General features: G+C 32.5%; 1 protein-coding gene across 1 annotated transcript; it reads right to left on the bottom strand.

Moving 5' to 3' along the window:
- Positions 1 to 7322: 7322 nt before the first annotated feature.
- Positions 7323 to 13909, bottom strand: LOC121750397 (diacylglycerol kinase 4-like). Its single transcript, XM_042144925.1, has 12 exons — positions 13366 to 13909; positions 12147 to 12269; positions 11883 to 12020; positions 11717 to 11802; positions 10951 to 11038; positions 9463 to 9538; positions 9295 to 9377; positions 8840 to 8910; positions 8567 to 8644; positions 8291 to 8378; positions 7893 to 8009; positions 7323 to 7719 (listed from the first exon to the last, which is right to left on the bottom strand). Exons 1-12 carry the CDS (start codon positions 13711 to 13713, stop codon positions 7561 to 7563), a joined length of 1455 nt encoding a protein of 484 aa, XP_042000859.1. The 5' UTR covers positions 13714 to 13909; the 3' UTR covers positions 7323 to 7560.
- Positions 13910 to 15551: the final 1642 nt, after the last annotated feature.

The raw sequence follows: 15551 nt of genomic DNA, 5'->3' as shown, positions 1-15551 counted from the left end.
TCATAACTCATTGTTGACCCATGACTTACCAATAAAACTACTAGTATTTCTTAAAAAATACAAATTCAACACGTCTTATTAATTTAAATAACTTAATCTTGTCCAAATTATAGAAAATGAAACAAATTCTTATTCTAGAACTATCGGGAAAGTCTTTAAAAAAATGAATAGGAAACTCTTTTAGTTAAGTGATTTATATTACGTGTGATGTGTGTGAAAATAATACTGTCTGAATTTCCAGTTGCATTTTATAAACTAGGTTACATCTAAATCTAATTAACTACTACATGCCATGATATTAGTATATGGAGTAATATTAATTATCAAAACTATTTTTGTGCTTAAATAACAAAAATATTATTTTAAGTTAAAATTCGTTGAATCAGATTGTATCGATCTAACATGATTTATATCTCGTAAATTGTCATATGTTATAGACAACATTAGTTCTTGGTTTATTTAAGATGTTATCTCAAGTGACTATGCTATTGAGAGCAGACATGTATCAAATTTTGCGGAGTAGTTTTATTTTTTTTCCTGTTAATTTATAGCTGCCATTTTTTTGATAAGTGATTCGGTCTATAAACTTGGTTGACCTTCCAAGTGACTATGCTATTGAGAGCAGACATGTATCAAATTTTGCGGAGTAGTTTTATTTTTTTTCCTGTTAATTTATAGCTGCCATTTTTTTGATAAGTGATTCAGTCTATAAACTTGGTTGACCTTCCAAGTGACTATGCTATTGAGAGCAGACATGTATCAAATTTTGCGGAGTAGTTTTATTTTTTTTCCTGTTAATTTATAGCTGCCATTTTTTTGATAAGTGATTCAGTCTATAAACTTGGTTGACCTTCCAAGTGACTATGCTATTGAGAGCAGACATGTATCAAATTTTGCGGAGTAGTTTTATTTTTTTTCCTGTTAATTTATAGCTGCCATTTTTTTGATAAGTGATTCAGTCTATAAACTTGGTTGACCTTCCAAGTGACTATGCTATTGAGAGCAGACATGTATCAAATTTTGCGGAGTAGTTTTATTTTTTTTCCTGTTAATTTATAGCTGCCATTTTTTTGATAAGTGATTCAGTCTATAAACTTGGTTGACCTTCCAAGTGACTATGCTATTGAGAGCAGACATGTATCAAATTTTGCGGAGTAGTTTTATTTTTTTTCCTGTTAATTTATAGCTGCCATTTTTTTGATAAGTGATTCAGTCTATAAACTTGGTTGACCTTCCAAGTGACTATGCTATTGAGAGCAGACATGTATCAAATTTTGCGGAGTAGTTTTATTTTTTTTCCTGTTAATTTATAGCTGCCATTTTTTTGATAAGTGATTCAGTCTATAAACTTGGTTGACCTTCCAAGTGACTATGCTATTGAGAGCAGACATGTATCAAATTTTGCGGAGTAGTTTTATTTTTTTTCCTGTTAATTTATAGCTGCCATTTTTTTGATAAGTGATTCAGTCTATAAACTTGGTTGACCTTCCAAGTGACTATGCTATTGAGAGCAGACATGTATCAAATTTTGCGGAGTAGTTTTATTTTTTTTCCTGTTAATTTATAGCTGCCATTTTTTTGATAAGTGATTCAGTCTATAAACTTGGTTGACCTTCCAAGTGACTATGCTATTGAGAGCAGACATGTATCAAATTTTGCGGAGTAGTTTTATTTTTTTTCCTGTTAATTTATAGCTGCCATTTTTTTGATAAGTGATTCAGTCTATAAACTTGGTTGACCTTCCAAGTGACTATGCTATTGAGAGCAGACATGTATCAAATTTTGCGGAGTAGTTTTATTTTTTTTCCTGTTAATTTATAGCTGCCATTTTTTTGATAATTGATTCAGTCTATAAACTTGGTTGACCTTCCAAATTTGACCATTCTATAAAGTAGTAATTTATTAGTGTTTTGTCAATGTAATAACGATGATATAATTGAATTACATATATTTCGAAAAAGATATAAAAGTATTTAATTATGGAAGTAGGTGCTGATCGAATACAAAGAATCCACCACAATTGTTCGCCTATCCGTGATACAAGCCCACGTGTTGAAATTTAAAAGGGTAATGTGGATTACTAAAAGTTTGGCCAACTAAATCAACATGTATATTTATTTGATTATCTTTTTAAGTGCTCTGGTTTTTTAAGTGATCATTATGTCCCACTATAAATAACATGTATATTTATTTGATTATCTTTTTAAGTGCTCTGGTTTTAAAAAAAATTATAGTACACAAAAAGTTACTACCCACCAACTTTCTTTCAGATTTTTTAAAATTCACATTTGAGTATTTAAAGTGGATTTAAAATTGAACCGATGGAGTATATTATATTCGCATAAGAATAAAATGGAGGCTTAAAAGTTTTCGTATAAAAATTCAGATAAGATGGTGTTAAATTGGAGGGCCACAAATTTTAGTTGCAATAATATATCAAGAGTTTAGCCATTTAAATACTTGGGCTAAATTAAACCGAGAGCCCAATCATTATATTCAGAATATCTGCTGGCCGATATTATTATTTACTTATTGGAGCCCATCAATTTTTACTATTACAGATTTTTTTCAGTGAGAACTAATTAATCAAGTAAATCATGTTTTGCCCTTCATTTCTAAATTTTGCATTCACTTATAACATGAGAAATACAAATTATAAAAAAATGAACAAAATTAATAAAATTATAATTGTTGATCCTCATCCACACGAAATGAGTGACATTAAGTTTACTTTATGTCATTATACATACCTACGATCACATTTGGAGGTGTATAAGTATTAAAATTATAATTATTGCATACAATAATAGTATTAAAATTATTATTATTGCATACAATAATAATAAGATTGTGTTAAATATTTAGATTTGAATCTCGGCCACAACCACAAACAACTTTTTGGATCGAGATATCACAAAGTTAGCTTCAACGAATTTCTTTGAAAAAAGAGAGATTATCTAAACTTTATGAATAAGGAAATGTTATTGTCATTCCTTTATAGCAGCAATAATAATAAGAGCAACTTTAAATTTGGTTTATCAGGAGTATCAATTATTGAAGGAATATATGGCCGCCATCTACACTACACACACCCCTATCAATATACTCCATACACAAATAATTTGTATGAATATTACATATTCTACAGTTTGAAATTAGAATGAATGTCATATATTAATCCGTAGTGCTCTAGAATTTCTAAAATGCTAGAATGTAGTAGTAATATTTTTCTTATACAAAAATTAAATGACAAACTCTTACTACTATTATTAAGTGTTAATTAATACGTCCTTGAAAATTTGTCACTTATTTCCATTTTCGTATGTCCCTAAAAAATTTCACTTTTCATTTTTACTATTTTTGGTAGTGGACCTACTACTAATTTTTTCAACCAGCTTTCTATTACATTTTTTAAAATGTATATAGAATCAAATGGTAACAAATTAGTAATGAGTATTAATAAATGAAATATAAGTAAGATGGTGTATAATAATGGAGGATCCCAATTGGGCTATAGACGTTAAATTCTAAGCAAAAGTTGATAACTGTTGCTTCTTCTTCCACGTAAACTTGAGCATGATTCCATGAATCAACAACTTATTGATAGCAAAAAAGCAAATTTCCTTGTTATTGGAAACATAATTGTGATGCTTTGGATATTTGATCGGCACTACTTTCAAAAAGATATGAATATTCGTCAGTCGTGGATGTTTTGAACTCTGCCAAATCATAATTCATAAAGGCTCAAAAGGGGAAAATCAAACCAAATATAAATAGTCCAAATAACCACATTTATGTGTCTTGACACGCTATGAACTATCATCATTATATACTTGGTGATATGATATCACAATTCAATACATAGTCACATAAGTTTGCATATAGAATAATAGACCGACCATAATATTAAAGAGAATAATAAACAATATATACAAATACATGTAATTCTTGAAAAAAGTAATTATATTTTTACATGACGGAATTGTTTTTATCATCCTAAATGTACATGGAATAATTCCTTCTTTAAATTAGGAAAAGAAATGTCACATAATCTGAATGTTTTGTTCTAATGCCAGAGAAGAATGACTAGTTCCAGTAAAAATACTAGTTTTAGTGCCGAAAGAGAAATCCCTAGTGCGCGGAGTTGCCAAGAAAGTTGGCTTCTCCTCCCCAGCCATTATCACCAGATACTTTTCCTCCACCACCACCGCAGCCTTTTCGCCGGCGTGTGATTCAACTACGCTCCTTCTTTCCCGGACGTCGTTATTGAGCTTCCAATAGGAGCAGCCTAAGACCAGGAGAGCAAAGGCTATGAGCCCTACCATGGCTGCCAAGCCGCAGAATAGGTACGGCACCGGCGACTTCCACGACGGTGGCGCCGCCATTTTCCCTTTTTAAAATATGTGAGGACACAATCACAGACCTGTAGATGGTATTGGTATATGTATCTTGTGTGGAGGATTTCAGAGTGGAGAAGAAATCCGGTGAGAGCGGCGGCGGAGTGGGGAAATACGTGAGCTCGAGATGCTCATTTACTCATTTATATAAGGTGATCGAAAGGAGAGAGGGATGGTTTTTTCTTCTTAATATTTGTACTACTCCTATTTTTGGTGTACAATTTGATCAAATATGATTTATATTATATCAACAATTTTTATATGGCGTAACTAGAGATGTTAATCTTAATCTTATATATATATTGAGGTTTTTGTCTATTAACAATAAAATTCATATGTGATTTAATTAATGCATAATTGTGAAAATTACTCTTATTTATAGAATACAAGACATTAATTGTTTGAGTTCTAAAATATATACGTAAACTCCAAATCTTCAATCATACTCTCCTATGACATGTATATTGACTTTAAATGATTTAAGGTATTGGTCTATAGGATACTGATATTGAAACTATAATTTAATATTTGTAAAATTAAATAGTACTCCATCCGTCCCGGACTACTCGCACATTTGCTTTTCGGCACGGAGATTAAGGAATTAGTGTATAGCAAAGTCAACGATTGCGGCTGTAGGTGATAATTTTTACTCAAAATGGAAAGAGTGCAAATAACTTGGGACACCCAAAAAGGAAATAAGTGCAAGTAATCCGGGACGGAGTGAGTAGTAGTTAATTTTAAAGTATATTTTAAAATTCAGAATATTTTTTAATTCACTTATACTAATAAAATTATAACATATATATCTATTAAATATAAAATGGAAGGTTAATATTTATGTGTAGTTATCTACTATATTATAAAATTTACTATTATTAAATAAAATTGAAGAATAGATAATAGTTATACTAGATCCAATCTATTAAGTCAGTTTATTGGATAAAAAATTCACCACCTTATTCTATCAATCCAAGAATTTCAAGCTGCTCTAACATTCCCTGGCTAGGTGTAATTATAACTATCCTTATTTCATTTAGTAGCATTATTAACCTGAATTGAATTTACAGGACTTTTGCTTGAATTTACAAGACAATTAATTATATGGGCATAAGATGGAGTTTTCAATTGCTTTTTAGTACTACTATAAAATTATAGAGCGAAGATAAATAATCAAACTTTGTACAACCAAAAATAAAGTTATATTAGTAATTTTGATGTATTGAGTATATATTAAAATAAGAAATATAGTTAGTAGACAAGTTAAAAAGACTTTATTAGTCTTCGGCCTCATTTTCAATTTTTTTTATATTTAAATTATCTGCTTTTCAAATTTGAATTAAAGTATGCATTAATTATATTTATGGTTCCAAAATAAGTAAAAAAATTATACACAAATCATTAGTATACGACCATAATATTATGCACATTCCATGTATTATATGTGTGTCCATATATTTTAATTAAATACATAAATTAATTAATTTTTTCTCAAATAAACTAGTTTTTGGTCACATAAATTTATTGAAAATTATATATATGACTCTGATACGTAAGATCTATAAATATCTATTGCGATATGACAAAAAAAACAAATAATTCGTGAAACGACAAATTTGAAGAACACGTAAATTATGGAATAAAGTTGTCACGATTTCATCGATGCACGTAATTATTGATTATCGATTGGTTAGGACAAATAACAAACAGAAGAGAAAAACTTTTGGTGTCGATGCAACTTAACACGTAATAAGTTAGTGCTTAATAGGACTGCACCTAACATTTTGTAAAGCTTTAATGTGCTTTTGCTTTTTTATCATTTTTACGTTATTAAATTAGCTTTTTTTAAAAACTACAAACATTATTTGGTTAATAAGATTGCCATCTTTTTGTTTATACTTTAGATTTTTGTACTTCTTTAACATTGACACGTCTTATTTAAACGTCACAAGATACAAACTACAGAATTGGTTTCCATATTCTTTTCGAAGGTATTTTTATTTTAGTAAAATACATTCACCAATAAATGTCTCATTTGCTTTTTCACTAGTACTATTAGTAATAGAAACACATTCCACTATTTTTATCTCACTCATATTTCATTATAAAATTAATATATAAAAGCATGACTTACATTCTACTGATATTTTCTACTCACTTTCTACTGCATCTCTTAAAACAAACTTATGTCCGGTCAAAATTTGCCTTATATTAGGGGACGGAGGGAGTATAATAGTACGTAAAACTGAAATATACTCACAAATACTATAAAAAAAATAAAATGTATCCACACTTACTATTTATTTCAAGATTTCATGAATGCTCTTTAACTCAAATTAGTGACTTAATAAAAATTAACTTTCATTATGGAAACGACCTCATTTTGGTGTAGGTATGTATTTCGACTTGACACCACACCCCTAAGGCTAAACATAATACTCCTTTTGGTGCTTGTAACACTCTGACTGCGTCACGTGAATTTCAAACTGGGGAAACTCTGAATCATGAGATTATAAGATCAAAGCTCTTGAATTATTTAACCATCTTTATACTGGTGGGAGATATCAAAATTCAGCTATACTAATAATTTTAGCCACCAATAATGTTACTCAAATAATAAATATCATCAAGGCATATATATTATTACGACAATTATCTACACAACTAATATTATTGCTCAATTTGCATAATTACGTGTACCGCAACATGTATTGTGTATATACACTAAATTTGACGAAGCCTGAATAGGCGGGACCTCATTTTTCGCCTTTCAAGAACCCATTTGATAAGATAGAGAAGTGACAAATATAGATGCACGATTAATCACACAGCCAAAAAGGTATTTGTATGTTTCCTTCTGGCCTCATCTTCACTTGCCTTATTCCGCTTCCTATGTTTATCTTCACTGAATCTACATGCAATAAAAAAAAAATACAAAACCAGTTCTTCGTTTCATTCAATCTTCATTCCACTTGGTTGGAGAGAATACATTTCAACATGAAATGGAATTGTAAAAAGCACTTATAAACACCTTCCCTCCAAAGAATGGATTAGATACAAGGTTAAAAGAGGGGAATGAACTGTACAACATTGAATTGATTGTGTTTCAGAATAAATATTTGTCGAAATACCCCTGCAAACGAAAGAAAATGTATGGTAGTCGATGCTAGTCTCCCTTGACCATAAGAGATTGATATTGTACACGTTTAATTTCCACAAATGTCGAAAAGTCCTTGTTCATGGGTTGCTTCCATGGTTCACCATCAATCTGCATGTATGCCTCTGTCCATTCTCCACCTCTAAGCTCAAATCGAATAGCTGAAGCCTGAGCCATTAGGTTACGTGATAGTCAGTTTTTCTATCCAATAAAAGTTGATATATTCATATTATTGCCATATGCAGTGTGGGAACAATTATTTTCAATCTTCTGTCATTGGTTATTACCAAGCACTATTATTCCTAGCTATGTAACAAAGACTTAAATACAGTTGCTGCTACCTGTGTTATGTGCTTAGCAGAAATCAATTCTACCATAACCATTGAAGCATGCCATCCTTGTTTGAAACCGAAAACTTCTAGTAACCCATCATCGGCACTGGCCTCAACAAATCCTCTCTGTGCAATTTTAGTCAAGAGAAACAAGGTGTATCAGCATACTAGTCGTGCAATCAGATGCAATCAACTTGATTAAGTCCCTAACTTTAAGAATTTGGGTAGTAGAGACAGAAACGTTGAAATGCAAACAGATACATACAGATGCTTGCTTCTAGGATAAACTTAGTCAAACAGCTCTTTTAAACAAAATGAATAAGATATGCAGAATGATGGTTTACTGCCTAGTCATTTCGTCTCCATCATGTTAACGAAAGAAAATTATACTGTGAAGTAATCCATACCTTCTCTAAATAGTCTGGCTTCAGATTGCCCCATGGATTTCTACCACTTCCGTAGCTAGGAAGATTTAGAGCAACAATAGACCTCACACTGTAATCCATGAAAATCACGTATTTGAAAATTAAGGATTTTAAGAGCAGTTACTGAAAACAAAACTAATTTAGTTGTGCTACAGGACAGGAAGCACTCAGACCATGATTGTTGAACTACTTTCATAGTGTGACTGACTAAGGAGAAGAAATTTAGATTCTATGAATATCTCAGCAAATAAACTGAACCTTGAAGGCACATGGACTTGTTCCCATTCGGAAGAATTGACCTTCTTAGCGTATATTCTCAAGATGTTCTTCAAACTCCTGCAAATTAAGATTTGAATCCAGTCCCTTTTAGAGAATGTATAATATGATTTGTAAGAACTATGTAGTCTTTATTGATTTGATTAACAGAATAATTGGCAGTTGGCACTCAGCTACGAAAGGAACTTCAAGATTATCATGCTATATAATTGGTATCTTAGCAAGTACTACTATATTTTTTAACAAAATTCTAACCTTAAACCGGGATCACTGCTGCATGGTGTGAAGAACCATCCTTGCTTGCAACTGTAACCAGAGTAGATTAACTGCACCCGCCATCAAGAATAGAATCAATAATGACAAAAATGAACTTAGCTCCAAAGAACGTCGACAACTTTCCGCAGAAACTGAATTCAAGAAGTTCAAAAAATTGTAGCATTATGAAATTCTACTAGGAATGCCAATTGACCGTTAGCATTACTTAGGCACAAATTAAGTTAAATAGTCCAAGCTGAAGATGTTTAAAATGTACTCCTTATTTGAGATAAGACCTTGAGCAAGGTATGATATTTTACAATACAAGGTATGGTTTGTAACACCTAAGAGATAGTAGTACTCCAAATTAAGTACTACTACAGTACTATATTTTTGTAACACCTGAGAGATAAGTTTGTAAATATGATATTTTACATGGGAAACACGTGTTACACCTTATTTGAGATAGGACCTTGAGCAAGGTATGGTTTCTCATTGCGTAAATGGTGGAAGCCATAAGCGACCTGGGCATCCATTCCTACAATACAATAACATAACCAACAATTTTAACGAGTGAACAACAAGCACTTAGCTCAAGAGAGAAAATAATTACAAATGCAGACCTATACTGAAATAATTATAGAAGACTCCTTGATAGCAGTTAACCTGCTCCGGTAATTCTCCTTCAACTTCTAGTTCCTGCACTATGAATAAGTTTAAACAAACAAAGAAAAGAAACTGCATGTCATATAAAAATAAGACGCATCTCTTAGATTTCATTAAATACTCAACTATTAGAATTTAGAATGCCACTCTTGCATGTGATATATTATCTGTAAGTGAAGATAATATTCATTTTCCATTTTTGGACACCACCCCACCACATAACCTTTATTTTTTTACCCTTTATCAACTTAATCCACTCATCTAACAATTTCTTAAAACCCCATGCCATCAAAAGTGCTGAATCTTTCTCTGAGATGGAGGGAGTATCTTTTAGCAATATCTTTATAGCAGCATATAGTTAGGAAGCATTCAGTAGGATATTTGCTTATCTGTCAATAAGATATTGCAAATTTGCTTACAATATAAGAAAAATATCACTTTGATCTAATCAATAATCTAAGGTAAACAAATACTCCGTATAAGACTAAAAATTAGAAATTTAGTCAAAAGAGTGTCCATGGTAACACATTGATTTAAATTGAATTTAGAAATATGTAAACTGCAAGTGGAAATAAACATATGGAGATACATAAAAGAGAAAGAAAAAGAGCCTTGAGGCAATAGAGGTTTTTTCTACTTTGGGGCGCAAATACAATAAATTTGGGAACCTTTTCTTTTATTTGCAAAAACAGTAAAAACACGTTTGGGGCTCGCAGCTTTAAAGCCGCATTTGATATATGCGGGTTTAAATCAGCGTCTGGTGTGCGCGGCTTTAAACCCGTGTTTGATTGTATCACAAACTAAAGAAAACAACTTTACCCGAAGAGCGTCCGTGGAGAACACAAATTTTTGATGGACTTGGGGTAATATAGCAAATATACGGTATAAATAAAGGTAAGGATCTCTAACCAGTAACAATATAAAACTATGAGAAAGTAGAATTCTATCTGCTGCGATAAACAGGAAATTTTCTTATACGGCATGAAATTACTATATTGTGTGTGTGTGTGTGTATATTCTACAAAGTTATTTAGTATGATAATGAAATCCCTTCCCGGGAGCCCAAGTAATAGACCTCCTTTGTGTAATAATAGCATTCGGAGCTGAGAAGTGTTAGGTTTAAGGTGAGAACTTGTACTAACGACAGTGTCTGTCTTAATAGGTTCATATCAAGTTCATGGAAAGTTTGGGATGAAAAACATATACACAATAAATGTGATACTCGGAAATATATAAGCTCTTTTCAGGAATCATTTTTGGAGATTTTATAGTTGTGGATGTTCCTCTACAATGTGCACAAGGAGTAAACAAGAAAGTAAAATAATGAAAACCAACAGAAAATTTGTTAACCCTAACCCTAAACCCTAAGTTTGCTAACAAACAACAGTAATAAAGTTTAGCAAAGCTCAGTTCAAAATGAAAAATGAACTTCAGCAACAACAAACCTCATCAAGTGGTGTTTCTTCGGTTGGCTTGAGAGAATAAGGTATTTCCAACTCTTCGCCAGCTGGTTTAGATATCAAAATGTGCCAACTACACAAAAAAAGGTTATTATATTAACGGCCAAGGCAATATTGCTAAAACAAAACAAAAGAGCCAGATTAAGATGACTAGCCAGACAAAACATATCCACTTACTAGTGACAGACACACATGCACATATAAATTTCAAGATGTACAGATCAATGCTTATATCAAGAGAAATACAAACAACATCTTCAAAATTATACCACAAACTTTCACCCAACAAAACAGCAAGAACTTGCAGAGGAAAATAGAAAGCAATTTCTATAAATTCAGATCATTAAATTCAACTGATAAAAGAAATCCCCATGCGTCCCTGTGAGGCCTCACTGTTTTAGTTTCTACATCCCAACAAGGTGGACCATGCAATTTCAGCTACGGCCTTAACGCTAGTTTAAACTGAAATCCTTACTTTTAACCTTGCAACTGCATATAAGATAAAAGAATCATATATCCAACAGGCTAATGCCACTGAAGATGCAATAAACTTATCCTCTGGTACAGCTTCCCCCCACCTCAACCCAACTCCAAAAATAAAAGGTCTGGGTAATTTTCGTAGCTGCATAATAAACTATCTTGTCATGCCCAGATGCGTTCTGTGCGAGTGTTTACAGCATTGTGAACTGATGTAAATAAGAGTATCATCATGGTATAAAACATATACAGCGGAGCAAATTAAAGACATCACCTATCCAGACGAGCAATGGGACCTTGGGTAACCTTGTCCAGGGTTCTTTTAACAGCTGTTTTCCAATTAAAAGGAAATGAGCCACCCTGAAAATATGGACATAGGAGATAAGTTCATATTATATTAGACAGAAAGGGTGCCAAGTTGATGCAGATGAAAAGATTACCCAACCAAAACTCCTCGACAAGTCATTTCCGGTGCCAAGTGGAAGAATTCCAGTTGGTGGAAGCGGCAGTCTGAGTTGACTGTTAAGTTCTCCAACGCAGCCAAGGACCCAGCCAACAGTTCCATCACCTCCTGCTACCTATAAAAAACCATATTCAGTAAGGTCCTCAGTGTAATAATCATACGCACAGAATTCAAATATGCTAATATTGTAGACGGGTTTATTAATATAGAAATTAACAGATAGTACAGCATAGAAATATACCATGATTCTGAGGTTATCACGGATATGTTTTGCACAGGGGTCACCAAGAGCAGAAAACTTTTCCAAGCAAGATAGCCCATACTGAACAAATTCATGAGGCTTGACAGATGATAGATCAAAAACCTGAACAATTGACAGAAAAAGAAGAAGAAAATATTACACCTCCAGGTGGACTTGAATCATGATACAACTTTTGCAGCATATATACAGGGACGTTACGTATTGGACAAAGAAAATACTGTCTCATTTATCTAAAAATGAATCCATAATAGATATAAGTCAGAAGTCAAACCATCTAATTTCTTACTACTAAATATGAAATCTTCAAACATGAGCTCTACGACCTCACTCTAGCATATTACATGTACTGCAATACATAAGCCATTCTTCAACAGTTCATTCCTTAAACAATGGCTTGAGAAGCGGCAGAGAAAGAACACTGATTACAAAACAAACAGCCTTACATGGATTACATTGAAGAGATATAATATAACCAACTTTTAAACATGTGTATTACAGTAATATGCTACAATTACTCTTATTAGTCTTCGACAATGTTTGACAATATATAAATCTACTATTTTCATTTTCATTATAAGTAGCATGTATCCAAAACTGTCAAGCAAAATTGTCATAGTACAGATATTTCGTATTTCTCCTTATCAGAATTAGATATGCAAAAGGTAAAAGTTTGTCCCTTAACATGTAGTTCCAGTAATAAACAAGACAGAGATACCGCTCCGCCTTTTGTTTCTCCTCTAGCTGTATTTCACAATCTAAAATTCTAAAGTTTAAATTAGTGACAGGATGTTGAGGAGTTTTTAAAGCTATACACCCCACCCTACCCCTAGAGTTACAATATGAACCGTAATACTCACGAATAATATTTTATCATCTCCATAATATAGATATGTAGAAGAAAGTAGAAACTTCAACCCCATCAGATATTTGAAATTCAGAAACAAACAACATTATACGAAGTCCGCAAGTAGCTCCTAGATATTATATGCTTGATTATGAGCATTTCGCCATCATTTACATAGTAGCAATTGGTATAAGTCACATAATATAGCATCTCAAATAAACACAACCACAAAGAAATCTCCTAATGTCAGCAATCTCACGTAAGAAACGTACAAATAACAGTGATCCACATTAATGCAAACAGTTCCTGCACTTGAAAAAAAAAGCATAATTCATAAATGCCACGTCAGGGGACCTGTTCCTCGCTCATGAGATCCTGGAGTCGGGCCTTGAGCTCGGGACCGAGGCGTCCGCCGCTCTTGGGGTTGATGAACACGACCAGCGGGCACTCAGGCAGCTCTGCGGCTTCGGCATCCTTCGCCTTATTCGACTCGTAGAGCTGGAGCACGACGGCGGCTTCGGCGTCCTTGGCTCGGATCGCCTCCATCACGGCGACCCTGAGGTACTCCGGCATTGTGATCTTCCGCTTGAGCTCCTCCCTATGGATTCGAACGCCGGAAATCGAGCAGCCGCGTATCGATTCGATCATGGACGACGACCGGGCAGGCGCGGAGTTCCGGCTCGGCGTTCCAGGAGCCTCCATCCGCGACAGTGTGAGACTGAATTCCGGCTACTGCGACGGCGAATTAATGAGCAAACACGTCGCTTTCGTGCGCGGTGTTTGGGGGTTATGCGATTGGGTTTGGGAATTGGGTTAAATTAACTGTAACGGACAAAACATAAGCCCACTTTCTCTCTATATTATCTAATTATAATTTCTGAAATATTATTAAAAATGGTTTAGTTTGAAAATTTTATGATAAACTTACATATAGCTAGAAGTATATAATTTCTACTTTAATTTGAAAATCATTAGATACACCATTTAATAAAACATTACTAATATTTTCCTACATTTAATTATGTCCATTTATACCATTTTATATAGTACTATCTCTTCAATCAAATGTATTTATTTATATTAATGCACGTTATAATGCCAGATATGTAGAGTAATGTAATCTATAAAATAATAGGAAAGTGAAAGATTCAAAGTGTGGAAAACGAGTGAGTAGGGTGGTGATATTATCTGGCAATGTTTGTTTAATTGTGGAAAATGTGGATATGTTGTATTGTGAATAATTGCTTTGCAAGGAAAGAATATTGGTAATGTTATTTGCCCACTTAAATTATCTGTGGAGTGGAACATGGAGTAGGTATATTTTGTGTTTTTATATGTCAATTAACCACAATACCACATGCAAACCAACCACCCTAACTTTAATAATATGCTGTCCAATCAAAAATACATACATAGTACCATATTCTCTATTTATCAATAGCATTCAAATTCCATAATGTAATCTCTCCCTCTTTCCCATTCAAAATAAAAGCAGGGTATATCTTTTTCAACATGAAATTTGATTCAGTATCAATTAAACATTAAATAGAAAGAAAAGATACAATAGAAAATAAAGTAGATATAGTAGTGTTGTCATTTTTTAAAAAATGTACAAATCACTTTGTATGAGATATATCAAAAAGAAAAATATACTAGTATAACTTTAACTTTGAGTGGAATGGAGAAAAAATTATCATAGATATTTAATCACCATTGTTGTTTTGCTATAAATTTTAGATCACGCGAAAAAAAAGGATTGTAAAATATGTTGGTAAATAAGGAAGAGGTAAATAGAAAGATAAGAAGAAATAATTATCCTGTTTACCCTTTTTCATAAAAAGTAATTCTTGGTATTTGAGAATGTATTATAATTAAACTTCTTCAATTTTGAAAATGTATATTTACCTCTTTTTCACACAAAAAATAAAACTTAATTATTTTTGTTTGCCTTTCAATTAATCTTTTTCTCTTGGAGTACTTTTTAAGAAGGTATAGTTGGTAATTGGGCCAAGAATCAGGTAATGGGCCACAATAATATATCATAGTAATTGGGATTTGGGATTAAATAATTGGGCCAAGAATCATGGGCCACAATAATATATCATAGTGTTTCCCTTAAACACCGCATAGTTAGATAACTCTATGCACTATATGTGATAACCCAATCTTGTTTATTTCTGCAGAAGAAATGGGCCCACTTTAAAACATAATCCAAACACAGCTAGCACATTAAAATTGTCCTCAAAAACCATTGTTTTTAAGTGTCAAAAACTGTTTTTTTAGTACAACAGTGTAAAAATATATGTATATAACCTGCATTCATATAAGAAAATATTTTAATAAAATGATAATGCTTCTAATCGATGTAATTAATGCTTGTGGAAGTGGGAAATAGTATTGATTTCCTTTAAAAGGAGAGGGGCGGTGCCTCCACTTCTCTTGCACCTTTAAGCTTTTTTCCTAAGCAAAGACTAATTGATTAATGATGTACTTTGATATTGTTTGGTTTGAGGTTGTGTTAATTGCAAGCCGAAAGTAGT

Source organism: Salvia splendens, chromosome 10 (assembly GCF_004379255.2).
Source record: "Salvia splendens isolate huo1 chromosome 10, SspV2, whole genome shotgun sequence".
NCBI lineage: Eukaryota > Viridiplantae > Streptophyta > Magnoliopsida > Lamiales > Lamiaceae > Salvia > Salvia splendens.
The sequence above is the reverse complement of the archived record's forward strand: the minus strand, read 5'-3'. Positions and strand labels throughout refer to the sequence as shown.

What these genes read in the sequence shown, in the direction of transcription:
- LOC121750397 (XM_042144925.1), bottom strand. Translation starts at nt 13,713, where the DNA reads ATGGAGGCTCCTGGAACGCCGAGCCGGAACTCCGCGCCTGCCCGGTCG. An exon ending in GTGATAACCTCAGAATCATG is followed by an intron (nt 12,021 to 12,146) that starts GTATATTTCTAT and finishes GGTTTTTTATAG; the next exon opens with GTAGCAGGAGGTGATGGAAC. An exon ending in AAGGTCCTATCTCAAATAAG is followed by an intron (nt 8,911 to 9,294) that starts GTGTAACACGTG and finishes TGGCGGGTGCAG; the next exon opens with TTAATCTACTCTGGTTACAG.